The sequence below is a fragment of the Nicotiana sylvestris genome, chromosome 12 (assembly GCF_000393655.2).
Source record: "Nicotiana sylvestris chromosome 12, ASM39365v2, whole genome shotgun sequence".
Lineage (NCBI taxonomy): Eukaryota > Viridiplantae > Streptophyta > Magnoliopsida > Solanales > Solanaceae > Nicotiana > Nicotiana sylvestris.
In genome coordinates, this window is record NC_091068.1 from 139831906 (window position 1) to 139859801 (window position 27896).

General features: G+C 39.3%; 2 protein-coding genes across 2 annotated transcripts; one reads left to right on the plus strand and one right to left on the minus strand.

Annotated features, from left to right (window-relative positions):
• Positions 1–20306: 20306 nt before the first annotated feature.
• On the minus strand, positions 20307–20937 carry LOC138883844 (uncharacterized). The gene is made up of 2 exons (XM_070164560.1): positions 20670–20937; positions 20307–20587 (listed from the first exon to the last, which is right to left on the minus strand). Exons 1-2 carry the CDS (start codon positions 20935–20937, stop codon positions 20307–20309), a joined length of 549 nt encoding a protein of 182 aa, XP_070020661.1.
• Positions 20938–26233: 5296 nt separating this feature from the next.
• Positions 26234–27609, plus strand: LOC138883845 (uncharacterized). Its single transcript, XM_070164562.1, has 4 exons — positions 26234–26708; positions 26796–26927; positions 27016–27410; positions 27583–27609. The coding sequence occupies exons 1-4, from the start codon at positions 26288–26290 to the stop codon at positions 27607–27609; spliced, it is 975 nt and encodes a 324-aa protein (XP_070020663.1). The 5' UTR covers positions 26234–26287.
• Positions 27610–27896: the final 287 nt, after the last annotated feature.

Below are 27896 nucleotides of genomic sequence, written 5' to 3' on the forward strand. Positions count from 1 at the left end.
GGTGTGACAACTCTGGTGACTCTGCTGGGGATAAGAACCCAGAACTTCTGGTTCAAGGTTCAGAATTCGAGCTTGTTAATATGATCTATGATTTGGGTTTATTGTTTGTTGATATTACTGTATTTTGGGCCTAATGTGCTAATTGCAACTTATTTACCGCTTTGATATTATTTGAATTGTATTAAATTGTCTTCTTACGCCTCCCTTCTGAGTATTCTAAAATATGGTTCACTCGTACGCGTGGCCTGCTTTTTCTGTAGAAGTCATACCAAATAGAACGAGGCTGGGCCAGCAACAAGGTCGGGTAGACTTTAGTGCTCCCAGTACATTACCCCCTCTTCGGCTCGAGTAGTCCGCTCGGGTAAGCCAGGTCAACAACACAACCCCAAGTTTAAACTTATAATAACACAACCCCATGCCGGATCCCTAGTAGAAATATTTATTTACATCATATGCATTTGACTTTGGGGACTCAACACAGGGGTTGGGTCCGTCTAGGACAGGTGTACCCAAAATAACAGAACATCCTGATGCATTCTATGTGATATGTGAACATTTATTTGTTTCGGCTTGCACGTTGACCAGCTAGGAGAAGTAAATCAAGAGAAAAACCTAGAGTGATGTAGGGAAGAAATAAAGCCCGGTTCTTAAATCCCCGGTATTTGGAAATGTCCTGAAACTCTGCCGAAATTTTCAAAAAAAAGAGAGAAAAAGAAAAAGAGGTAAGGAAAAAGAGTCATGAGTCAATAATGTGTCTCTTTCAAATATGTCAAAACTGACTGAACTACGCAGGTCTGATTCTCATCGGATATGGGATATGTAGGCAACCTACATAAGGTTCGGCCTTATTTTTTCAAAAAAAAAGGGGGCGGGAGTAAATAGTCAAATAAATGTAGTTTAGGGTTTTCGTCAAGAGAATAAAATCGACCCAGCTTCGGTTATGTCTTAAGTCGTTCTTGCCAGGATAGCCTTAGAGTATCTTTCAGTTATCGAAGGGCTATTTTCGTAAAGAACGGATAAGTATGTTGGTAAAGTGTCATTTTTTTACTTTTCCCCGGCCTCAAAATTTATTTGGAATTGTGAAGGAGCCACATTTGCAAAAATGACCACTTTTGCTAAAAGTAGCATAGAGTGGGTCATTTTTCCACTGATTTTTCTTTTAGAAATTGAAAAACATGTTTTACACAGAGTCCACCAGAGTCAACCCTAACCTTAACCCTCCACAGGTACAAATGAACATTGTCTAGAACCCATCACAACTGGTCATAGAACAGGCTCAACTGCAGCTGCGTATGTGGTGGAATGATCTAGATGAAGATGGTCGGGATTGGGTAAAAGAGCAGTTGGGCGCCCTTATAGACATTATGGAAATTGAACCACAGGAGGATCTAATCATGGCTTTGGTAATTTTTTGGGACCCCGTCCATAATGTTTTCCGTTTCTCGGATTTTGAGCTCACCCCTACTCTAGAGGAAATGATTGGGTATATTGAGTTTGGTCGGGACTTGAGAAAACAACAACTTATATTCCCAAGGGCTCCCTCTGTGGACAAGTTCTTTGACCTCATAAATATCAGTAAGCAAATGAAGAAGGCCCATGTAAACAAAGGATGATGTTCTTTCTACTTCTTGTACTTCAGGTTCGGGAACTCATCTGGGTTCGAAACGCATGAAAAGGGTTTGAAAAACAAACAAGATAAAGGCATCTGGCAAATTCATCGTCGGTTCGCTTTCATTGTGGCATTCTTGGGAATTATGGTCTTTCCAAATGCACAAGGGATAGTGGATATCCATATGGCCAGAATTGCAAAAATCCTCACTACTAAGAAAGATCATACACTTGCTCCGTTAGTGCTGGCAGACATTTATCGAGCATTGACATTGTGCAAGGCCAGGGCTCAATTTTTTGAATGTTGCAATATTCTTCTACAAATGTGGTTGATCGTGCATCTCCTCCATCACTCCAAATTCATGAGCTATGATTTGAGCACAGATAACTTCATCAAGAGCTACGAGGAAAGGGTGAAAGACTACAATGCTCTATAGGGATTTGAAGCCTGGGTCTCCCACTTGAAAGCTCTAAAAGCAAGTCAGGTCGAGTGGACTATAGGATGGCTCCCGATGATAGAAGCCATACACATAACAGCTACCAAGGGTTACCTAATGTTGATGGGTTTGAGGAGTGTCCAGCCATATGCACTACAGAGGGTCTTAAGGCAGTTAGGAAGATATCATGTGGTGCCTGAAGATGAAGATCTAACCACCCAGGTCATTGAGCTACATCCAGAAGCTACATAGCCCGAGGCTTTAGTTCAGCAGGATTAGAATGGTTTGCCGGTATCTGAAAAATGGCACCCATGTACCAGATGTTGCAAAGGGGGAAGTGGATCCAAATTACGCTGCATGGTTTGAGAAAAGGTCTTGTGCAAACAATGACCCAGAGCCCGAGAGGCCTGCCAAGAGACCTCATGTTCAAGTTTTTGATGATAAAGTCCAAGAAAGGTTGGCCTGGGGAGAAAAGGAGAAAAATATCAAGCCGCCATTCACACCTTGGAAGATAAATTGAGAAACATGGAATTCAATAATGATCTCCAGGAACAAGAAACGGAAGGTGAAAGGAGGAGGTTGGCCCAAGAAAATGAAGCCCTCCGAGCCCAAATCCGAAAAATGAAAATAGCAGCTGTGAAAAAGATGAGAAACTTATAGACAAGCTCAGGCTGAGAGTATGTGATTACGGATTTGAGTTATAGAAGACTGAAGCTGAGCTAGTAAAGGCCCGAGCCAAGTTATCTAAGAATGTGGAGGGATGGGCAAGTTTCGTTCGACAGCTGAAGGAGAAGTACGACAAAGGAATGGTGGGTCTAAAGAAAAAGGTCAATATCCTTGAGAACGAAATGACCAAGCAGGCAAGAGACTTCAAATCAGAAAGGGAACACTTCTACTCCCTGATGTCGCAGCTAGAAAAAGACCTGCAGTAGCTTCAAGAGCAAAATCACACAACCAAACAAGTTTTGGAGGCCAAATCTCAGCAGATTGGATGGTTGCTACAAGAGAATGGTATCATCAAGGAGAGGGTTACGAGGATTGAGGACTACATTGTGATGAAGTGCAACGAATGCGAGGACATGACCAGGTCCATGTTCTTCACTTCAGTTATGATTTTTGTCCGACAGATCATGGACGACCTATTTCGTCTCCAAGAAGATATGGCGCATAGGCCCACAGCGAGACCAACTGGAGCAGCAGTGGAAACACTTATGTATTCTTGATTTTATTTTTTCGAGTCTGTATTGCAGTTCTTCTAGAGTATGTTGGTCCATTTTGAGTCTTGTTTTAGTTTTTGAAAATGTTTAAGTCTGTAGGGTGGAATCGTTGTAATAGGAAAAACCTGAAATGTTTTTATTTTATAAAAATTTGAGGAAAAAATCAAAAAATGTGTCTTTCTTTTATTTTGCATTTATCCCCTGAACTACGTAATAATCTGATTTATGCGGCGTCATGATACGTAGGCAATCCCCGTAGGATTCGATCATAACCATAAAATAAAAGGAAAAATAGGGAGAGAAAATAAAAGGAAAATTGAGTGAAAAGGAATAATGGCAAAACAAGAGAGAAAAACGAGTACAAAATAAAAAGGGAAGGGACAAAAACAAGTGGAAAAGGCCAATAGTGATTAAATAGGGGTGGAGTGAAAAAGGAAAGAAAGAGAGAGAAGATAAAGCACAGAATGAGAAGAATTAGTTAAAAGCCGGGATGAAACATGCAGCTGTTCAAGTACATGGTAGAAACTTTTAACTGTTCAGGTCCATGGCATACCAAATGTGTGGTTGCCTATCTGTTAAATCCTAAACACTAACAAGTTTGTTGTTGTCATTGAGAACAGGAATGTGGTTAGTTTGTTTGGCATTCTGGCAACCCACCCGTACAACACCAGGTCTAAAAACAAGTTGATCATGGCTGGCCAAGAACTGGACGCAAGCATTATTGATCCACCGAGGGAAGTGGAGGAGTCTGAATCTGGTTTGATAGAGGAGTTACATAAGTTGAAACACCAGATGTCCGAAATGTACCAGGCATGGATGAAAGGGAATCCCCTACAATCATACCCCGCCATCCCTGCTTTCATCCCACCACTAGCTCAATCTCAAGAACTTTCCACTGTTAATTCATCCCCACAACATGCACCAAGATTCACCCCTTACCACCACTATCATGGCACCACTTCCCAAACCCTACAAGCTCTACCAGCCAAAACAACCCCATACCCCCCTCCACCAGCTACCCCTATTTTCGTAGCACCTCCACCAGCTACACTCCATCAATTTTCCAATGAGTCGTTATTTCAAACCCAAGATAATCAGTACTATTCCCCAGAGCCTACCTTCAAGGCTCTAGATCATTACTCTCACACTCCTCGTTTCGACCTTCCTGTTGAGACTGAAAAACCACCTAAAAACCCGGAACATGAGGAGATGTTTAGGAAGGTGAGAAGCCTGGAACAGTCGCTTAGAAATATGCAAGGGCTGGGAGGCTAAGTGAGTGTAGCCTACAAAGATCTGTGTTTGTTCCCTGATATACAGCTACCTGTTGGGTTCAAAATGACCAAATTTGACTTGTATGACGGGCACGGAGATCCCATGGCCCACTTAAGGGGATTTTGCAGTAAAATGAGAGGAGTCGGTGGAAAAGATGAGTTGTTAATGGCGTACTTCAACCAGAGTCTGAGTGGCACGACATTGGAGTGGTACACTCGTCAGGATCACAGTAGGAGGTATACCTGGGATGATTTGGCCCAAGCATTCGCTCGACATTTCCAATGCAATATAGAAATTGTTCCAGATCGGTTGTCTTTGGCTAAGATAGAGAAGAAGCCTAGTGAAAGTTTCAGGGAATATGGTTTCCGCTAGAGAAAACAGGCAGCACCGGTCAACCCTCCAATGGAAGAGGACGAAATGGTGGAATACTTTCTTCAGGCCTTGGAGCCTACTTACTTTGGTCATCTGATCTCGGCAATAGGTAAGTCCTTCAATGAAGTAGTAAAGATGGGAGGAATGGCAGAGGAAGGGCTCAAATCAAGAAAGATCATGAGCTACTCTGCCATCAAAGCAACTACGCAGGCAATCCAAAATGGCACTGGAGGTGTGCTAGGGAAAAAGAAGAAAGAGGATGTCGCTATGGTCATATCAAGATCATGGCATGACCCGGGGGTTTCTCCCCACCACTACACTCAACCTTGACCCCAGACTCAAACATATACCCCAACTTCATATAATCCACCCCAACACTACTTCCCACCACCAGAGCCCAGTATTTAGTCAGGCCATCCTATTACCATGTCCATCACGCACAGTCATATTCTCAACCCCCTCCTCACCTGCAATGGCATGCCCCAGCTCCACGAAACCCTTACCTAGCTCCACAAACATATCGAAACCCCACTGGTCTAACCTTTCGAACCAGGCTAGAATATAGAAATGAAAGATTTTAGTGGAAGAAAACTTTCACCCCACTTGGGGAATCTTATACCAGCTTATTTCAAAGATTGAGGCAGTTGGATGTTCTAAGGCCAATTGAGTCAAAACTACCAAACCCCCTCCAAAGAACCTGGATTATTCTCTCAGATGTGCGTATTGCTCTGATGCTCTGGGGCATGACACAGAAAACTGTTGGCAATTGAAGAATGTCATCCAAGAGCTTATTGATACAAACCAAATTGTGGTACAGAGCCCAGAAGCACCCAATATCAATTAGAACACATTGCCAACCCATGCTGAAACGCACATGATTGAGATAGTGCACAAGGATGGGGAGCCCAAGAAGCCTTCACAATCCATCATGATGACCCGTTCTAGTGAAAGTAAGTCAGTCAAGGAACCGGTTGTCACAAAAGCAACCTCTTCGATAGCTGAAGGATCGGCAGACAAGTTGAGTGTGCCAAATGATAAGCCAGCTTTGGTAGTTGAAAAGAGGCCCCCAAGTGATGTTGTAGCAAAGCAAGAAAAGCCAAAGGTGATCGTGCAGGGGGTAGCAAGTAAGCCTGTCATAATTGTGGAGGGTGCCCGCACGGACCCTATCATTATCAAACCTGTGACCCAGATGTCGGTAGCTAGCACCAAGACTGTCTCATGGAACTATAAGCGTGTGATAGTGACATATAAGGGGAAGGAAGTGAAAGAGGAAGTTAACGAGGCCCAGGGATTAACTCGTTCAGGGAGATGCTTTGCCCCGGAAGAGTTAAGGAAATCTAAAATACTTAGAGACAATTTAGTTCTAGTGAAGAAACCGGTCACTAAAGAAGAGGCGGAGGAGTTTTTTAGAAAAAAGAAGGTACAAGATTACTCCATCGTGGAACAGTTGAGAAAGACTCCTCCTTTGATTTCTCTTCTATCATTGTTGATCCACTCAGATGAGCACCACCGAGCCCTGATGAAGATTCTGAATGAAGCTCATATCCCAGAAAAAATCATAGTGAACCATTTGGAGAAAATTGCCAATAAGATATTTGAGTCTAACAGGATCACGTTCTGGGATGATGAGTTGCCTCTGGAGGGTACAGAACACAATCGAGCCCTCTGTCTTACAGTGAAATGTGAAGATTCTGTAGTCACAAAGGTGTTAGTTGACAATGTTTCCAATGCAAACATATGTCCTCTCTCTACCTTGAACAAGTTAAAAATTGACGATGAGAGGATCCACAAGAATAGTATATGTGTTTGAGGTTTTGACGGAGGGGGAAAAGACTCTGTTGGTGACATCATGCTCGAGTTGACAATAGGACCAGTTGAATTTACCATGGAGTTCCGATGTTGGATGTGGCTATTTCTTACAATTTGTTATTGGGTAGGCCTTGGATACATGTTGCCAAAGCAGTTCCGTCTTCTCTACCATAGATGGTGAAGTTCAAGTGGTATAGATAAGAAATCATCGTGCATGGTGATGAGAACTTATGTGCTTTCAACGATACATCAGTTCTATTTATTAAAGCTGAAGAAGATAAAGGGTCGTGGGTCTATCAAGTTTCCGAAATAGTGCCTTTTGAAAAGGTTCCGGAAGGGAATACATTCCAGGTCCAAAACTAGCTTCTACAACCGTCATGGTAGCAACTGAAATGATGAACAATGGTTTTGTGTCGGGCAAGGGTATGGGTGCATCTTTGCAAGGTATCGTGCAGCGAGTGTCTTTGTGTGAAAATTTGGGTATATTTGGCCTGGGGTTCAAGCCTACAGGAGATGATGTGAAGAAGGCTAGAAAGCTGAAAAAGAAGGCATGGTCACTCCCTAAGCCAGTCCCACGTCTCTCCAGGTCTTTCATCAAGGCAAGGGTCGTGAAGCATCCAGTGACAACAGTTCCAAAGCCTGTGGTTGATTTTGATGAAGAATTGGTTAAAAGGTTCCAAAATCTATTTGATGAGGTGAATATGGTAGAAATTGGGAAGGTTCCAGCAAAGCGAATGTGCAGTTTATTAGGCCAAAAGTGAAGCTTAACAATTTGGATGCCACTCATCTCCCTACCCGAAAGGAGTTTTGGTAGTTTGCTTTATTTTCCTTTCAGTTATCTGGATTATTCCAGGGTTGTAATTCAGATTTTTATTTTTCGTCTGTTTTGATGTACAAACCCTTCTATACTTTATTTTTGAATGAAATGCAATTTTCCTTTTCCATTACTCCTGATAGTGTCATTTTTTTCTTTCTTTGTACAGTTCTTTTTATGTTGGTTTCAATGACATGACATGCATAAGGAATCTTCGGCCAAGTCTTAAAAGCCAATCTAACTCTGAAATAATAATCCAAGAAATAGAGTGTGATGATGAAACATAATATGATGAAGAAGAGGCATTTGAGAAAATTAGTAAAGAGCTAAATCACTTTGAAGAGAAACCCAAGTCTAATTTGAATGAAGCTGAAGCAATCAATTTAGGGGATCCAGATAATATCAAGGAAACCAAGATAAGTGTACACCTGGAACCACGAATCAAGGAGGAAATAATCAAAGCATAGTTTGAATATAAAGACGTTTTTTCATGGTCATATGACAACATGTCGGGTCTAAGTACTGACTTGGTGGTTTACAAATTGCCCACTGACCCAGCATTCCCTCCCGTCAAGCAGACGTTAAGGAAGTTCAAAACTGAAATGAGTGTGAAGATCAAGGAAGAAATCACAAAACAGTTGGATGCAAAGGTCATTCAAGCCACGCGATACCCCACTTGGTTAGCTAATATTATGTCAGTGCCAAAGAAGGATGGCAAGACCAGGGTGTGCGTTGATTACTGCAATCTCAACAAAGCAAGTCCCAAGGATAATTTTCCATTTCCAAATATCCACATCTTGATTGACAACTGTGCCAAGTATGAGATCGGGTCTTTTGTGGATTTCTATGCGGGATACCACCAGATATTGATGGACGAGGAAGATGCAGAAAAGACAGCATTCATCACACCATGGGGAACTTATTGCTACCGGGTAATGCCATTTTGTTTGAAAAACGCTAGGGAAACTTACATGAGGGTAATGACTACTATGCTTTATGACATGATACACAAGGAGATTGAGGTTTATGTAGATTATGTGATCATATTTCAGAGGCTCCACAGGTACAATCTTAAGCTCAACCTTACAAAGTGTGCATTTGGGGTGTCGTTTGGGAGACTGCTGGGATTTATAGTCAGTCGGTGAGGCATTGAATTAGATCCGTCAAAGATCAAAGCTATCCAAGAATTTCCACCTCCAAGGAATACGACTGAGGTGATGAGTCTGCTCGAGCGTTTAAACTATATCAGCAGGTTTATTGCTCAATTGACGACAACATGTGAGCCCATTTTTAAGTTGTTGAAAAAGGATGTTGCGGTCAAATGGACTAATGAGTGACAAGAGAAATTTGATAAGATCAAGGGGTATTTGTCAAACCCACCTGTGTTGGTCCCCTTGGAACCCGGGAGACTGTTGATTCTCTACCTGGCGGTCTTGGACAATTCATTCGGTTGTGTATTGGGTCAACATGACATCACTGGCAGGAAGGAGCAAGCTATCTATTATCTCAGCAATAAGTTCACGTCCTATGAGGTTAAGTACACTCCCCTTGAAAGGACGTGTTGCGCCCTGACTTGGGTGGCACAAAAGTTGAAGCATTATCTGTCGTCCTACACTACTTACCTCATTTCTAGTCTGGATCCTCTAAAGTATATCTTTTAGAAGCCTATGCCCACAGGAAGACTTGCAAAGTGGCAGATTTTGCTCACAGAGTTTGAGATTATCTATGTGACTCGGACCGTGATGAAAACCTAAGCATTGGCCAATCATTTGGCCGAGAACCCGGTAGAAGAAGAGTATGAACCATTGAGAACTTATTTTCCTGATGAAGAAGTGATGCATATCGACGAGGTGTAGCAGGATGAAAAGCCAGGTTGGAAACTTTTCTTCGATGGGGCCGCTAACATGAAAGGTGTCGGAATAGAGGTTGTGCTCATTTCTGAAATAGGGCATCACTACCCCCTTACGGCCCAGCTTCGGTTCTATTATACACATGGCTGAATACGTGGAATGAATTCTAGGTTTAAGGCTAGCGGTAGATATGGGAGTCCAGGAAGTCTTGGTCTTGGGGGATTCAGATCTTTTGGTGCACCAGATTCAGGGAGAATGAGAGACACGGGATTTAAAGCTCATACCGTATCGACAATTTTTGCATGATCTTTGTCAACGGTTCCGATCAATAGAATTCAGGCATATTCCAAGGATCCATAATGAGGTTGTCGATGCCTTCACCACCTTGGCGTCAATGTAGCATCATCCAGACAAAACTTATGTTGACCCTTTGCATATTCAAGTTCGTGATCAGCATGCCTACTGTAATGTGGTTGAGGAAGAACTTGATGGTGAACCATGGTTCCACGATATCCGGGAATACATCAGGATAGGGGTATATCTAGTACATGGCTCAGGTGATCAAAAGAGAACAATTCGACGTTTGACTAGTGGATTTTTCTTGAGCGGGGGAATTTGTATGAGAGAACTCCAGATCTTGGACTATTGAGATGAATAGATGCTAAACAAGCCACGACTATCATGCAGAAGTACATTCTGGAGTTTGCGGGCCGCATTTGAGTGGGTATGTTCTGGCAAAGAAAATTCTTCGAGCAGGGTATTATTGGCTTACCATAGAACGAGATTGCATCAGCTTTGTGCGCAAGTGTCACCAATGCCAGATACATGGAGACCTGATTCATTCTCCGCCATCTGAGTTGCATACAATGTCCGCACCATGGCCCTTTGTTGCTTGGGGCATGGATGTCATCGGACCAATTGAGCTAGCGGCATCAAATGGGCACAGGTTCATTCTGGTGGCCATCGATTATTTCACTAAGTGGGTTGAAGCTATGACTTTCAAATCTGTGACCAAGAAGGCAGTGGTTGATTTTGTTCATTCAAACATCATTTGTCGGTTCCGAATCCGCAAGGTAATCATCACGGACAACGGTGCTAAACTTAACATCCATTTGATGAAAGAAGTATGCCAACAGTTTAAGATTATGCTTCGAAATTCCACTCCGTATTACCCCAAGGCAAATGGAGCGGTTGAGGCGGCCAACAAGAACATAAAGAAGATACTTCGAAAAATGGTGCAAGGTTCTAGGCTGGGTTATCGCACTACTTTTCGCACTTCAATAGGTGCAACTCCTTATTCGTTGGTATATGGTACTGAAGTAGTGATACCCGCGAAAGTTGAAATTTCATCCCTTCGGATTGTTGCCGAAGCCGAAATTGATGATGATGATGGGTCAAAACCCGTTTGGAGCAATTAAGTCTGATTGACGAGAAAAGACTGGAAGTAGTGTGTCATGGCCAGTTGTATCAAAAGAGAATGGTAAGAGCATACAACAAGAAGGTGCATCCCCAAAAATTTGAAGTGGGTCAGCAAGTATTGAAATGCATCCTTCCACATCAGGCTGAAGCGAAAGGCAAGTTCGCCCCGAATTGGCAAGGGTCGTTCATTGTAACAAGAGTGTTGTCCAACGGTGCTTTGTACTTAACAGATATAGAAGGAAAATGTGTAGATATGGCTATCAATTCTGATGTGGTCAAAAGATATTATGTATGATTTCTTCAGTTTGTCTAAATTGTTTGTTTGTACTTGGCATGTTTTGAATATTGGAATGACGAAGGCATTTTATTCTGCTATCTAAACACTTTATCATTTGTTACTCCTTTGAGCCTTGTTTATTTTCTTTCATACCCCTCTTTTGGAATCAGAAGCAGAGATCAGAAAATACAGATACAGAAAAATAAAAATAAAGAAAAAAAGAAAAGAAAAGAAAGAGAAAAGAAAAAAGAAAGAGAAGAAAAAAGGAGATGTAACAAAAACAAAGCAATTCTTATGTCATGAACTATGTTCGACCTGATTCCTTTAAAGGATATGTAGGCAACCTCACGGTTCGGTCCCATCAAAGTAAAAATCCAAAAGTCCCCAGGCAAGGAAACTGGGGCAGAAGTTGCGGATTTGTAAAAGATCTGATTCCAAACGTTGTAATTTTAAACCCCTTTAAGTTGTTTTGAGCCTTTATGATATCCTTTCTTTCTAACCATATCTAAAATCCTGCATTACGTTCCAAAGAAAGACCTTTCGATCAATCTTTGAGAGTGCCAAGTCAAGCGAGATAGAGTTATGATTCGCATCAGGGGCAACATACCATTCTGCACAAAGAAAAATGAATAAATGAGGGAGTCTTATTGGTGAAAACCCCCACGGGCACCGTAGGGCAATGGAAAGATGAGAGAAATTAAAATGAGAGAGTCTTATTGGTGAAAACCTTCACGGGCACCATAAGGCGACAGTGAGTTGAGAGATGAACAAATAAGAGAGGATTATTAGTGAAAACCTTTCAGGGCACTGCAAGCCGAACAAGGTTAGTGACTTTGCAAAGAGATTGGATTATGGAAATCCCGGGTCATAAATTATGACAACTGAAAGGTGATTGGTTGAATTGGTTAGGCTGATTAATCCGAAATGCATGTCATGATCATTGGTACTAGCAGCCTCGCTCAGATAAGTCTCTTTTCCTTTTCTCCCTCAAATAGTCATCGTGTTTCGAATTTTCTTCTTTATTCTTAACTCTCGAAGTCATTGCATTTCATTTCTTTTGGGTTTATTTCTCTAAGGTTTTTCCAATGTCAGCCTTGTTTAAGCAAGTAAGAAAGGATTTCAAAGCTTACTACCAACTTCCAAATTGCACAAAGCAGAGTGCGGCCAAAACATACCAGTAACAGTATGATGCAAAATGGAAAATAAGGTGTTAGTGAAAGTTCAAGTGGTCGAGTGGTTTGTGAATTTTGCGAAAAATACAGAGATTCAAATTGGAAGAAAAAAAATGTAAAACAGCGGGTTGAGTGTAGGGCACTCAGGTCATTCAGGGTCCTATGGTTGAGATCTAGTCAAAAGGTCAAACAATTCTTTGCCAGTCCAAGGCAGCCAATTAGAACAAAGCATGGCAGTGGAGAAGCCACCTTCAACAAGAACGCCGCAAACTAACCACCACATTTCCAAACTGATAAAATTTTCTTTGATTGAAACAGGGGCAGGAAATTTCGTTTGTTCCAGAGGAAACCTTCGTAAGAAAAGCATATGCCATCCAGGTTTGGCCTTAAACCTTCAGGACCCTCCTAGATAATGGGATTTAGTTTCAAATTTTTAGGACCCACCTGGATAATGGGATTTAGATTCAAGTTCTCAGGACCCTCCTAGATAATGGGATTTAGTTTCAAGTTCTCAGGACCCTTCTGGATAATGGGATTTAGATTCACGATTACAGGACCCTCCTGGATAATGGGATTTAATTTAAAATTTCTGGACACTCCTGGATAATGGGATTAAGTTTCAAGTTTGCAGGACCCTCCTGGATAATGGGATTTAGATTCAAGTTTTCAGGACCCTCCTGGATAATGGGATTTAATTTAAGTTTTCAGGACCCTCCTAGATAATGGGATTTAGTTTCAAGTTTTTAGGATCCCCCTGGTAATGGGATTTAATTTAAAGCCTTCAAGACCCTCCCGGATAATGGGATTTAACCTTTTAAATTCTTGTAGCTCTTTTGGATAACATGATTCGGTTAACACTCACAGTTATTCCTAGTATCAAACTGGTGTAGAAAAGTTTCGTTTGTTTTATTTGCTTTGCTGTAATGGCAGACGCCCACCTGGATAGCAAGGGAATACATTTCAAGTCTTTGCATCAGGCGCCCACCTAGATAACAAGGGAATACATTTCAAGTCTTTGCATCAGACGCCCACCTGGATAACAAGGGAATACATTTTAAGTCTTTGCATCAGGCGCCCACCTGGATAATAAGGGAACACATTTTAAGTCTTTGCATCATGCGTCCACCTAGACAACAAGGGAATAAATTTCAAGTCTTTGCATCAGGCGCCCACCTGGACAACAAGGGAATACATTTCAAGTCTTTGCATCAGGTGCCCACCTAGATAACAAGGGAATACATTTCAAATTTTTTCATCAGGCGCCCACCTGGATAACAAGGGAATACATTTCAAGTTTTTGCATCAGGCGCCCACCTGGATAACAAGGGAATACATTTCAAGTTTTTGCATCAGGCGCCCACCTGGATAACAAGGGAATACATTTCAAGTTTTCGCATCAGGCCCACTTGGATAACAAGGGAATACATTTCAAGTCTTTGCATCAGGCGCCCACCTGGATAACAAGGGAACACATTTCAAGTCTTTGCATCAGGCGCCCACCTGGATAACAAGGGAATACATTTCAAGTCTTTGCATCAGGAGCCCACCGGGATAATAAGGGAATACATTTCAAGTTTTCACATCAGGTGCCCACCTGGATAACAAGGGAATACATTTCAAGTCTTTGCACCAGGCCCCCACCTGGATAACAAGGGAATACATTTCAAGTCTTTGCATCAGGCACCCACCTAGATAACAAGGGAATATATTTAAAGTCTTTGTATCAGGCGCCCACCTAGATAACAAGGGAATACATTTCAAGTCTTTGTATCAGGCCCCCACCTGGATAACAACGGAATACATTTCAAGTGTTTGCATCAGGCGCTCACCTAGATAACAAGGGAATACATTTTTTGCATCAAGCGCCCACCTAGATAACAAGGGAATACATTTCAAGTTTTTACATCAGGTGCCCACATGGATAACAAGGGAATATATTTCAAGTCTTTGCATCAGGCGCCCACCTGGATAACAAGGAAATACATTTCATGTCTTTGCATTAGGCACCCACCTGGATAACAAGGGAATATATTTCGAGTTGAAGCAATCAGGCGCCTACCTGAAGAACAACAGAATACAGTTCAGATTTTGGAATCAGGCGCCCACCTGGAAAATAAGGTAAATCATTTCAGAATTCAATTCGAGTTAGTAACAACAGAAATTCGCCTCGAAAGTGCAAGTCAACAGTTCAAGATGCACAACAGCATTGCAGAAGCAGCAGGATCAAGTTTGAAGATGTGTAGATAGGATTTTTGTAATTCATAGATCATAGTTTAGCCTAGCTTCTTTTTATTTCGTCTCGGTGTAACAGGGAATACAGCAAGCAGTAGCAGCAACAACAACAACAACAACAGGGAAATCACAGCTTTTCAATAGTCCCAGCTACCAAAACTTTCTGAACTACACTAACCTGATTATTGTATAGCCAAGGATATGTAGGCAACCTTGGAAGAAAGGTTTGGTCAGATATTTCAAATAAATGCTTCCCACGGAGTATTCAAACGGGCAAAAATCGCTCGTATCTGCTCACTTTATCGTTGCCCGAAAACTCTTCATGTTTCCGAGCAAAGAGGGGCAGCTGTGAGCACGTGAGTTTTTCCCTATGTGAAATACTCCTACAAATTAAAGAAATAAATTTTTCCCAATTATTTGCAATTTTATAGGAGTTTTGTTGGAGTATGTGTTAATTGTTTGCATTTCTGTGCATGTTTATTTTTATTAAAAGCATGAAAAATATAGAAAAATACCATTCATTGCATTGAGATTTTGTTTTCATATTTTAGGATTAATTAGTAAATTATTTATTTTATTAAAAATGAAAATCACAAAAATTGATTTACTTTTACATTTTTTTAGCTTTTAATTCTAGTTCAGTAGTTTTTCTCTTTTAATTTAGGATCAATTAATTTTTATATATATTTATAATTTTATAATTAGTTTGATTTTACAACCTAGATTAATTTAGGATTTAATTTAGGATTTTATTAATTAAAGAAAAAAAAAGGGAAAAGGACTTAAAAAGGGGGGGAAAAGAAAGGAAAGCTTGGTCTTAAAATTTATTGGGTCAATTAATGCTTGGCCCAAACATTTTACCCTAAAAAATCTGCCCCAATATACATCCCTTTACCCCAGCCCAAAGACACCCCTAACCCTGACCCGTTCCCTCTGACCCACCCCGTTCCCCCAGCTAATATATAATCCCCCTTATAATATTTTCCCCAAAAAAAAAACCTAAACCTAGAGACAAAATAAGTGGCACCCATCTCCTGGCCCGTTTCTGCCTCGCCAAGCTCACCCAAACTCGTTTGCCTTTCAGACGAGTTCATCTCTAAACTCGTCGCATGACCCCTCCTTTCATCTCTCTCCAACGTGGCATAACAGTTTCTGACAGATTCCCTCTCCCTCACATGCCCTCTCTTTGTTTTTTTGAATTTTTGCTCTTTTAGATGGAAATTAGGAAAATGGGAGGTGTAGGATTGAGTGAAATTGGATCCACTCCCTCCATTTATCCGTTTTTTCCATCAAAAAAGAGGTAAAAATCATATTCGGATTTTGGAAATTTTTTGTGAGATTTCTTGGGAGGGAAGCATAGAAGGTTCGAGATTTCTAAAGGCATATATAAGAGGAGTGATATTTTCAGAGAGAGGGGGGGATTTTTTGAGAGAAAAAATTTCGGAGGAAAAATTGAAAGAAGAAAATTAGGATTCGAAATCTTCTTCTTCTTTTCTATTGTTCTTCTTCATTTCTTGTCCTAGAAAAGAAAAAAAAGAAAAACAATATTGTTGAGTGGTCCATGATTTCATTTTTGATGTCGATTATTGTCTATAATTTCGAAATATATAGAGTCTATCTTTTCATTTCGATTCTGGATTTTTGCTAAAATGGAATTAGTTTGAGAAACTTGAATCTATTTCTGCTCGAGGCGTTAAGTTTCAGCCGCTGTTTGTTTTTTTTTTTGTTCATTTTCACGTTCCTTCCTAATTCTTTCTTCTTAATGTTAGTATTGGTTGAAACATCATAAGAATTGAAGCTTAATTTGTTGTCTGATGCTGGTTTAATATTAGAAGAAAGTATTGGTTCTTGAGATTAATGAACAGAAGTTGAATCGATTTGTTGACTGTTAATAGAAGTGTAGTCGTAATGTGATTGTTGTCAATCTTCATGAACATTTCTGCTTGGTTTGGCTGAGTTTACATGCTGAAATGAGTTTTTCTGGAATTATTCCTTGCTGTTTTCTGCTTGTTATAAGTTTGTTTAGCTTTGATTAGTTTTCTAAAAAAAACTGTACAAATTCCTGAATATTAATCAGGTTAATCTCAGTATTCTGTGTATGCTTAATTCATCTTTCTATCGTGATCTCATAATCACCTTCCCTCTTTGTCCTCCAGGATCGACTGACAATTACATTGGACGACCCTTCTTTTTCTTGGCTTAAAATCTTTTGGCATCCTTAGCCAAAGTTTCGATTAGTTTGGTTCTACTTCTGTTTGTTTGGTTCTATTTCTGCTTCTCAAGCCCAAGCTGTGAATGTACAAAACGGTAGTTGAATTAAGGTCCAGTTTTGTTGCTTAACATGTATTAACAGTTGGTTATTTTCTTTAGATTTTCATAGATTAAGATCATGATTTGGGTATTAATGCTTCCTTATATTACCATGTGATAAATTTATTAATTTGACTCTATGCTCAATGCTGTATTTTCGGAATTAATGTTGATTTGTGCATAAAGGGTGAATTGGGCCAGGCTTGTAAATGGCCCAGATAGGCTGTGCATATAAGGCTGGATACTTTCAAGACTTGGGCCCTAGAATTTTACCCAAATAAATTCATATGGGTTTAAGGTGGCTAGCTTTTCATTTTGTCCCAATTGTTCAACAAGTTGGTATAAAAAAGGACAAACGGCATTTCCAAGCTTCTTTTTGAAATCAGTAGTTAAATCAAACTCGAACATATAGCCTTAGATCTAAAGATGCTTAACAATAGCAATTTGCTGTTCCATAATATTTAAGCAAATCCAACAAGCCTCAAGTTTAATTCTTGATTTCTGACCAAGATTTTATACCAGTACTACGGAATAGAATAATGATACTCGCAACTTGCTTTAGGCACGTTCAATATACCATCGTGGTTTTGTACACGTTCGCGTGATATAATTACAATATTTAAAACAAAATCGGGGTATGCGTTCGTGCAACTTCGACTAAACATTCTTAACAATAATAAAGCGTCATTAATTGTGGACACGTTCGCGTGACATGATTTTTGATGCACCAAACAAACGAGCACACGTACGCGTGACTTGTTTTAAAATAATTTCTTAATTAAAACGGCAAATGCACATAGGTTCTAAAATGAGTAATTAAATAATTTGATTAAGCCAAGTATGATCAAAGCGACTGTGCTAAAATTACGGAACCCAGGAATACCTAACACCTTCTCTCGAGTTAACAAAATTCTTTACCCGGATTTCTGTGTTTGCAGACCATAAATAAGAGTCAACTTCCTCGATTCGGAATTTTAAACCGGTGACTTGGGACACCATAAATTATCCCATGTGGCGACTCTGATTTAATATGAATAATCATGTTTCGATTGTCACTTAAATTGGAAAAAACTCCCTTATACCCTTTTTGGGGTAGTAAAAGGAGGTGTGACACATAGCATTTGCACCCAAATGTTCATAGGTGAGTCAGCTTGGGCTTCCTTCCATTCAACAATTCATAGGGGGTTTTGTTCAGAAGTGATCTGATCATGCACCTGTTCACCAAGTAGCAGGCAGTGTTGACAACTTCAGCCCAGAAGTTCTTTGCAATTCCAATGTTGATTAGCATTGTTCTTGCCATCTCTTCCAGAGTTTTGTTCTTCCTTTCTACTATTCCATTTTGCTGGGGAGTTCTAGGAGCTGAGAAGTTGTGAGTGATGCTATTTTCATTGCAGAACTCATCAAATTTGACATTGTCAAATTCTGTCCCATGATCTGATCTAATGCATGCGGCTCTAGACTACATCTTCGCTTGGATTTTCTTCACAAAAGCCACAAACACTTCAACGGTTTCATCTTTAGTTCTGAGAAACAAAGTCCAACGAATCTGGAGTAGTCATCCACTATCACAAAAATGTATATTTTTCCTCCTCTGCTTTGCACTCTCATAGGACCACATAGATCCATATGCAGAAGCTCTAGTGGCTTTGAGGTGCTCACATCCCTTATAGACTTAAAGGAGGACTTCACATGGTTTCCTCTAGCACAGGCATCACAGACCTTTTGCACCTCTAATCTTGACAAGGGCAGACCATGGACTAGGTCCTTCTGAATTAGTTTGTTCATAAGAGAAAAACTTGTGTGGCCCAGTCTTCTATGCCATAGTTCAGCATCATCATCAACAGGTTTCAGACAACTCAGATCACCACTTTGTAAGGACTCGAAATCAGCAACATAGATGTTCTTGTATCTTTTGGCCACAAGTACCACTTCACCAGTTACCAGATCAGTGGTTGTACATATTTTGGACAAGAATTCCACCTTGTTTCTTTTATCACATATTTGGGAGGCACTCATGAGACTATACTTAAGGCCATTGACATAGTACACATTTTTAATAGAATGAGTGAGTGACTTCCCGACTTTTCCAACTCCAAGAATGTACCCTTTTTTCCCATTGCCAAAGGATACACTCCCTCCTTGTAGGGCTTTTAGTGAAAGAAAGTCCATGGTATTCCCAGTCATGTGCTTTGAGCACCCAGTATCCATGAACCATTGTTGACCGCTTCCTTTCACTGTTCCCTGCACAAGGAGATTAAGAGTTAGTTTAAGGAACCCAAGCAACTTTGGGTCCATTGTAGTAGGCAAGAGGATGAATAAGATCTCTCTTAGTCCGTGCAAGTTATGTGCGTTTTTTGTGAGTGGAACCTGGTCCCTCCTTTGTAGTCATCTTTTCAGCAAAAACATTGTTTTTATGAACAGATTGATCCTTGTCCAGGCAATTTTTCTTGAAGTGCACATTGTTCCCACATTGGGTACAAGGCCAGTTATTAGAGACAGTGATGTACTTGCTGTGAGGGTTGTAAGGGGTTTTCTCCCTTTGGAACCCTATTCCCTGCCTGTTTCCACCATTATTAGTATGCATGGTAGTGTTGGCTTCTGAGGACCAGGTCCACTTTAAGAACATTTCAAGATCAGTTTTTACTCTTTCCAGATCAGTTTGGAGATTTTTTTTTCAATTTCAGCACATATCCTAGTTCTCGCAACTTTCAACTCAGTTTCAAGCCTAATGTATTCCACACTAGCTATCTCTTTTCCTTTTCCAGAATTTCCAGGTTTTTATTTAGTCCCTGGTCTCTCTATTGATTCCCTTAGGTCTGAAATTACTATCATGAAATCACTTCTTTCCTTTTTGAGTTTTTCAGTGGTTTCCTTATGGTCAATAATTACAGCCACTAAGTCATCTCTAGTTTGTTCAGTTTCTCCTAGTTCTACGGTCAAGGAATACCTATCCTCTACAAGACTATGATAGGCATCAATCAATACACTAGCTAAAGCCATGAGTTTCTTAGGAGACTAGTATTTCAGATTTCTCTAAACATCCCTGAAATTTACCTCCTTGTTGTCATCGTCTTCATCATCATCTGATTGGGCCATCAAAGCAAAGGTTGTGCCATATCCATTTTCCTTACCTTCAGACTCACAAGAGGAATCTCACCATGCTGCAAGAGCCTGTTTCATCACATTGTCAGCAGATATTTTTCTTTTGAAGTCCTTGAAAGGAACTGGGTTCCTCTTAACTGCCTTTTCAGGGTTGTTCTTGGAAAATTCTTGCTTCAAGAGAGGACAGTCTCTGATGAAGTGTCCAGGCTTTCCACACTTATGACAGAGATCATAGTTTTTTAGTTTGCTTGAGCTACCCATTTTTAGTATTTCTCTATTTCTTCTGACCATCTTCTGAAACCTTTTGGTCAAGTTCATCACTTGAGTCATTGATATCAGCTTTGAGTACCAGGTTCTTTTCTTTCTTTGGTTCTCTTCTTTCACTATTTATCTTCTTCTTCATCTCGTAGGTCTTCTAATTTCCAATAAGCTCTTCTGTGGTCAGCTCCTGCAAATCCTTTGATTCAGTAATAACATTCACCTTGCTTTCCCATGGGCTAGGTAGAGTACTGAGGATTTTCCTCACTAGCTTGTTTCTAAGAACAGTTTCGCCAAGTGAGTGTAACTCATTTATGATGGAAGTGAATCTTGTGTGCATATCTTGAATAGATTCATTGTCCTTCATCCTGAAGAGTTCATACTCGATAGTGAGCATATCGATCTTAGACTGTTTTACTTGGGTAGTTCCCTCATGAGCTATTTGCAAAGCTTCCTATATCTCCTTGGCAGTGTCGCAGGCAGAGATTCAATTGTATTCTTCAAGTCCTATTCCACATACCAGAATCTTCTTGGCATGAAAATTCTTCTCTACTGCCTTTTTTGTCTGCATCAATGTATTCTTTACTAGTTTTTGCCATTGAAAATGGAAATTCTTCCAGTACCTTTCTTGGAACATAAGGGCCATCGTATATGATATCCCATAACTCAAAATCCTCAGCCATGATGAAATCATGCATTCTTGTTTTCCACCACCCATAGTATTGTCCATTGAACCTGGATGGTCCGTATGTAGATTGACCTTCTTCAAAATTTGGTGGAGCATCCATAAGGATCCTTCCTAGGTGTTAGCCTGATAGGAGGAACCTGCTCTGATACCAATTATTAATTTGTATGAGTCCACCAAATAGTATAGTACCTGGTCCTCTACGAGATTCTGCTGAGAATGCTAATGAATTGTAAGTAAATGAAACACGGGATTTTTACGTGAAAAAATACCACACAAGGGGACCAAAAAATCACGACCTACACCAGTAGGCTTTCAACTTCACTAACTTGTAAAAACCTATTACAAGCCACTTTGTAATGACTCCATTACAAAGAATTTAACTCAACTAACTTGTGGTACTCTTACCACAAGCCACTTTGTGACTCCCTAGTTACAAAGACTTTTACTAACTTGTGATGCTCTCACCACAAGCCACTTTGTCACTCTACAGTTACAAAGGCTTTTGCTTATGACTAAACCTAGTCACAACATAAACTCAAGGAGTTTACAGATTTTACAAGAGGATTCCTAATCAACGCTTCTAGGTAAGCAATTTAGGAGATACAATAAGTACAATCACAAAGTTACAACTCAACTAAGGACAACAACATGCTAACTTTAGGAACTGGTCCGTAGTTGCGTTCAACTTTGTTCTTCAAGCTCATGAGGATTTCTCTATTTTTGCAAAATGCTTGAATAAGAAACTGAAACTTTTAAGTGATGTTTTAATATAGACTCATTGTTGGTACACCTTGATTACATCACTTGAAATGATGTGAGCACTTTGGTTGGTTAAGGAATGAGTGGACGCTGGTGCCAGTGCAGTGCGGCAGAAACAATGCAGGCAGTCACTTCATTTCTAGTTGTGTCCAATTGACTTTATACTGCTACGAGGGAACCACAAGGGTATCAGGTCCTTATTTAGTTTCCTAGCTCCTGAAGCTGTAGCAGTTCACCTTTAGCTGGAATCCGTTATATGCAGTGTAGTCCAAATGAGTCAGGTTCCCTATCTATTCCTTGACATTAAGTTTGTTAGATCATCCAAATACAAGGCAAAGATATTGAAAACCTATCACATAAAAATTCCATTTCAGAAACAAGAAATAGTTTTCAGTCTCATCATGTTTTTTATAGTATAATACAATTGACAATTTAGTAATAAGCTCGGTAACCACTGTATAATATCAATATTCATATTTGGGAGGTTTCAGTGAATGGATCTGTAATCGGTATAACTGTGGAAGTCAAATATAACGGTAGTCCCTACTCGAGGGAAATCAGTAACATTATGCTAGTTCTACCTTCCCACTAGCGAGTGTTGTAATGATAATTTGTAATTACAAGGTGCATCAGGTCTAACGAACCCACCGTTAGCTACGGGATCCTTCAAAGTCTACTCACATATATACTTGTCTTTGTAATCCCCAGGTCTAACGAACCCACTGTTAGCTACGGGATCCTTCAAAGTCTACTCACATATATACTTGTCTTTGTAATCCGTATATACTCATAGGAAAGTATTTTAAAACAATATAAGGCATTTTGGTTCTTATCAAATCATGTAATTTCGTTTCGATAGCAGTAAATTCAAGTAACATTAAAGCATATCTAATGACAACAAGAATATTTAAAACAACGGTAATCATCTCAAATAACTATTTCGGTATCATATCGAGTAAAAGATTTGTCCCACATGTAACTTAAAATAATCGGTAATATATTTATATTAAATATTATATGTAAATCATGTAAGTTATGAAAATACAAATTGCAATAAGATTACTACTCACGGTATTCGAGCTGAAATACCAAATGCTTCACCTCGAGCAATTCGTACAACTTCCTCCGATCAATCTATAGTTACATAATATCGATCTCATGTTAATTTCCATGTTTAGGCTAATTCATAGCTAATTTAGAATACCCAACCCTCAAGGTTTCATATTTAACTCTTAATTCGCCGAATTATATTTACCCACGGGATAAGTAATTACTAATTTATCAACTCCAACCTATTCATATATTTTATTAACCTATTTTCATAAAGTTCTATGGATTCTTCAGGAAGAAAATTCTTGATTACGTGATTGAATTAGTATAATTTCTAAGAAAATTCTTAATTACTCTTTAGAATCTTTCGATCATTGAAAACAAAATTAAAATCTACCAGAAGAAGAAGTTCAAGTATTACCAGTAAAATTCAATCAGTGCTTAAGATTCCTCAACAGTTATAGCTATGGTTCTAACGCACTGCATCAACTTCTTCCTCCTTCTTTTCTCTTTTCCTTCTAACTTCTCTGCTCGTTTTTGTTTTTCATTTCTCCTGAAGCTTTTGCTTCTCTCCCCTTCCCCTAACCCTTTTTAATTGGCAGATAGGGTTCTAATGGGCTTCGGCCCTTTTGTTTCAATTCCCTATCCTTTTTCCTCCTTTTTTTTTTATTTTTTTTTGTTTTATTAGTTAGTTCCTTCTTCTTCTTCTTTCCTTTGGACTTAATTTTTTTTTACTAAATATCCAATATGTCCTTATTTAAAATATTGGGGTATTACAATATTAAGGTGAAATAGTTAAGTTTTCTAATGTCTTCTATTTTTACGGTACTTAAAATCTAGTCTTACAACTAATTAGATGGATTATATATATATCTCAGGAAATATTAGTAAGTTGATTATTACAAAATGAAAGAAATACTGTCTCAGTTTAGTCAAACCTCTTTACAAATCCTCACTCCCATAGTATTAAAAACGTATTAAGTAAATACTACGTAAAACAAATATACATTGCTGCAAACACGTGTTTGTTCTCAGTTTTATTAATTTTATCTGCATGTAACACAGTTTTGCAGCATTTTTTTTTTATTCAAAAGATAACATTCATTAATTATACCTGCGTACAGGAAGGTTAGTTCGTAGGTAGTACCCTATTACAAAGTAATAAACTATTACAAACCACTAAGCTACTATTAATATTTGAGTTGTTTATGGTATTCCTAATGGAACTATCATCATAACAACATTGCACATTTGATAGTTGTTGATGGCAATCACAGTTGTTGGCACCCTGAACAGCATTCCCTTGAATTGGTCTTGGGGTTGTTATAGCTTGACCGTCTTCTTCAAAGACCTTTTTAACAAAACCTGGGATTTCCTCAAAAGCGCTTGGCACATAGTTGATTCCAAAATTATGGCCTGCCTTCACTAATTGATCCGCTACCCTATTTTGTTCTTTGTACACATGTTGCACTAGTGGATCACCCAGCCTCAGTAGAAGGTACCTACAATAATTTATCATGTTAGCATATGCAAATTACCAGATTTTAACATAGTGATAACCTCCATTGCATCCAACTCCACCTCAAGTGGAACTAAACCATGTCCAAATGCCAATTTAAGTCCATGTATCAACGCATGCCATTCTGCAGAGAGGGAGGTGTTTCTTGCAACATTTCCTGAGAAGCCTAATATCCATTCTCCTTTGCAATTCTTGATTAGGCCGCCAATGCCATCTGTTGTGGATGAGTGTGCCCCATCTGTGTTCAACTTATACGTATTGCCCTTTGGAGGAATCCAGTTAACATGCTTTATACTTTTCATTTTCTTTTTATGTGAATAAGCTGCTAAATACGAAGCTGTTTGTTGTGTTATATGTTTTATATTAACACTTTCCCGAGTTGATTTATAGATATTCTGATTTCGTGTTAGCCAAATATTCCAAAGACTTAGCGGTAAGTAAGTCTATGTATTCATATGATAAGGCAACTTTAAACCCTTGTAATTCATCAGCTCATAAAGCCAGTGTTGTGTATTTTGTAGGTGCATTAGTGCAGTGATATGTTGTAGTAGTCCTAATTGCTGCCAGTATCTTTTTGTATTTTCGCAATTAAGAAATATGTGTTTTATAGTTTCATCTTCCTGCTGGAAATATGGGGAAGTGCTATCTGATATAATATTTAATTTCTTAAAAAAAAAATTACGTGTTGGTAGTCTGTTGTGGTAAAGAAGCCATATAAATGTTTTTATTTTTGGTTATATAGGTAACTTCCATATCCAAATGAATTTAGTAGAATTGTCCATGGTTTGTTCTAGGTTTTTTCCCAAAGCTGTGTACATGGAATGAACCAATCCCATCCAGTTGAATTATACAAGTGTTTAACCAAAAATCTGAGTCCTTGGTCAAAGCTAAAAAAGAAATTCGGGTTACTAATAATCAGGAGACAAAAAATAAAATACTTTTGAGAACAATGGTAGAAGGTAAATAGATAAGTATTTCAATGAATTCTCAATAGTATTCCGTGTCCTTACAAATGATGATACTTCTTCCTTTTATAGATCATTCTAGGTAAAGGAATAAAGCCTCAGCTTTAATGATATAATCATGAGCAATAAATGACATTAAATAAGCCGTTATACAATCATTCCTATTAAATACCAACTTTATAACGTATCAAACGTTTAATAATGAATTTGGACTCCTTTCTGTCATCTGATCCTTGCTTTCAATGCCTTCTAATCCGTTGGCTGTAAATAATTTAAATTGGTACGAGACTCGTATCTATACGTCGTCTCGTGCCTATTTAAATTCTTCTTCCCGTGGCTGTTTTTCACCGTGCCTCTTAGTCAATTGTTGTTCTTTGACCATTCAACTAATCCACGTGTCATGCCACATCATCTTTAATATAAATTCAGTTTTTTTCCAATACAGATAGTCCCCCCACTTTCCATTTTTTTTATCAATTAAATAATTGGGAAGTGGATCTTCATGTAAAAAGAACTTTTGTCATAATTAATGCTCATGACAGTACTAACGTCTCAGCAGTCTTTTCCATTTAATGTTCTGTCCATGTGTCATTTTATAATTGATTCCGCTATTCATACCCTTCTTCGAGACTTCTTCATTCTCACTATTTACGAAGTGATAGCTGCCTTTATTATAGGCTTTTCATCATTATACTTAAAAAGTTGATGGTTCCCATTTTACACATAACTTTGTCTTCCTTTGTCTTCTTCACAAATCTTCAGCACATACTTCCTTCTTAACAATGTCTTCTTCAAACCCTAACCGTAAAAAAGTTCCAATTCTAGATCAGTTCCCCAACGCCCCTGTTAGACACAGAAGAGGCGGAGGAAGTAGGCTTCGAACAGGGTTAGAATCTACGCGAGGCGGTTCCTCTAGTTCTTCTTCAAGGAGTTTTGTCCCAAAAGCCCCTTCTTCTAAAAGTAGGGAAATTCTTGATACTTCTCAAGAACCCTCAGTTGATGATATAGTTCCCGGCGATTTGTCTTTTGAAAGTGACAAAACGTCTCTTCAAAAACAAATTAAAAATTTAGAAAGAGCCGATACTTACCCAACATTAGTAACCGAGCTTACAATCCCCACCATAAGAAGAGATTGTAACTGGAAGGATAGTCTCCGAATGTCAATTCCTTCCCCAAATCAAAGAATTTCCTCTTTTAGAAATGGGTATTCTTCTGTTTACACTTACCCCTTCACTTTAGGTTTTAATCCTCCGATTGACCCAGTTATTCTCGATTTTTGTCGTTTCTTTACAATTTGTTTGGCCCAAATTGGTCCATTGGTGTGGAGAACAGTGGCTTGTTTGAGATATTTATCATCCAAGGCCAATGTCAATTTTACCTTTTCTCATATCATTCATCTATATCATCCCAACTTAATACGCCATGGGGTTTTCACCTTAACTGCAAGGAGCAAAAAAGTTTTGGTAAACCCTGAGGATGATAAAGATCGTGGATGGTATATCCGTTACGTTGTTGTCCGTACAGTGGATTTGATTGGCGAAACAAATATTCCCTTTCCTGAGAAGTGGAATTTTGAACGTAAGTTTCCTCTTATTTACCATACCTACTTTTGAGAATTTCAAAAGTATGTTGTTTTTAACCTCGTCCCTTCTTGGTTTTTTGTAGCAACAATGGGAGATGTGGAACCTATTTCCAACTTTCGTGGTTGGGTAGACTCACTTTTGAAGATTGCTACTAGGGAGCAGAGAACTTGGAAATCAATTTCTTCTTTACATGGCTGGAAAGTCAAAACACATGGTATCCCCCCTTTTTAAAAAAAAATTTTGTTTTACATGTTAAGCATTTTTTCCTCAACTTTAATCATGTATATCCATTCTTTAATCAGGATTTGGCATTAGAGGAATGATAGCTGAAGTAGCTATGGCCATTCGCATGTCTGCGAATGCTGCTCTGGATTTAGATAAGGCTCGAGCCTTGCTGCCTAAAAGAAAAGCTACAAAGGAAAGTTCTGAAGAAGAAGAGGAGGGTACCTCCCTAATTACCAGGCCAAGGGCCAGGAGACGAATAATCATTGATAATGAAATTGAAAACACTCCTGCTCGTACCTCCGCCACCGAGCCTGTTTTGATTCAATCTGATGAGGATGCCGAACCAAGAGATAATAATGAGTCAATTCAGCACCTTTTTGACAGTGGTTTCGGGAGTGGCGAGCTCGGACCTGTTTTTGATGAAGCTCCTCTTTCCTCATTTGTTCCTATTTCCTCCATTCCTCTGCCAGCCGTAAGTGTTTCTTTACCAGCTTTAATAACTTCTATTTGTTTGCCAATTTCTACCGCTCCTATATTTGTTCCCTTGGCTGCTTCGACCGCACCTGCTTCTGCTCCGGTGTTGGTTTCTACATCTTTTCCCTCCATTCCTTCCGCTGCTCCTCTTCCCTCTGTTCATCATACAGAGACAAGTTCTAGCATCGGAAATATGACAATGAGAAGTGTTACTTTGGAGGTTCCTGCCAATCATAGCCTCCTGAGGAAGACCGGCAGAGCCGATGTTTGGCTCGAACCTCTAATTGGAGATATCGAGAAGAAGAAGATGGAGAGCCATAGCTGCTTAACTTTGATGAATGACGTAGTTCATTCTACTTTGAAGGTATTTCTACCAACAAGTTTTTTTTCTCTTTTTTTTTTTTAAATTATCTTCAATTTCTCATTTCCATGACTTACCTTTGTAGGCTAACCTTATTGGCACGGAATTAATGAAAAGAATTTC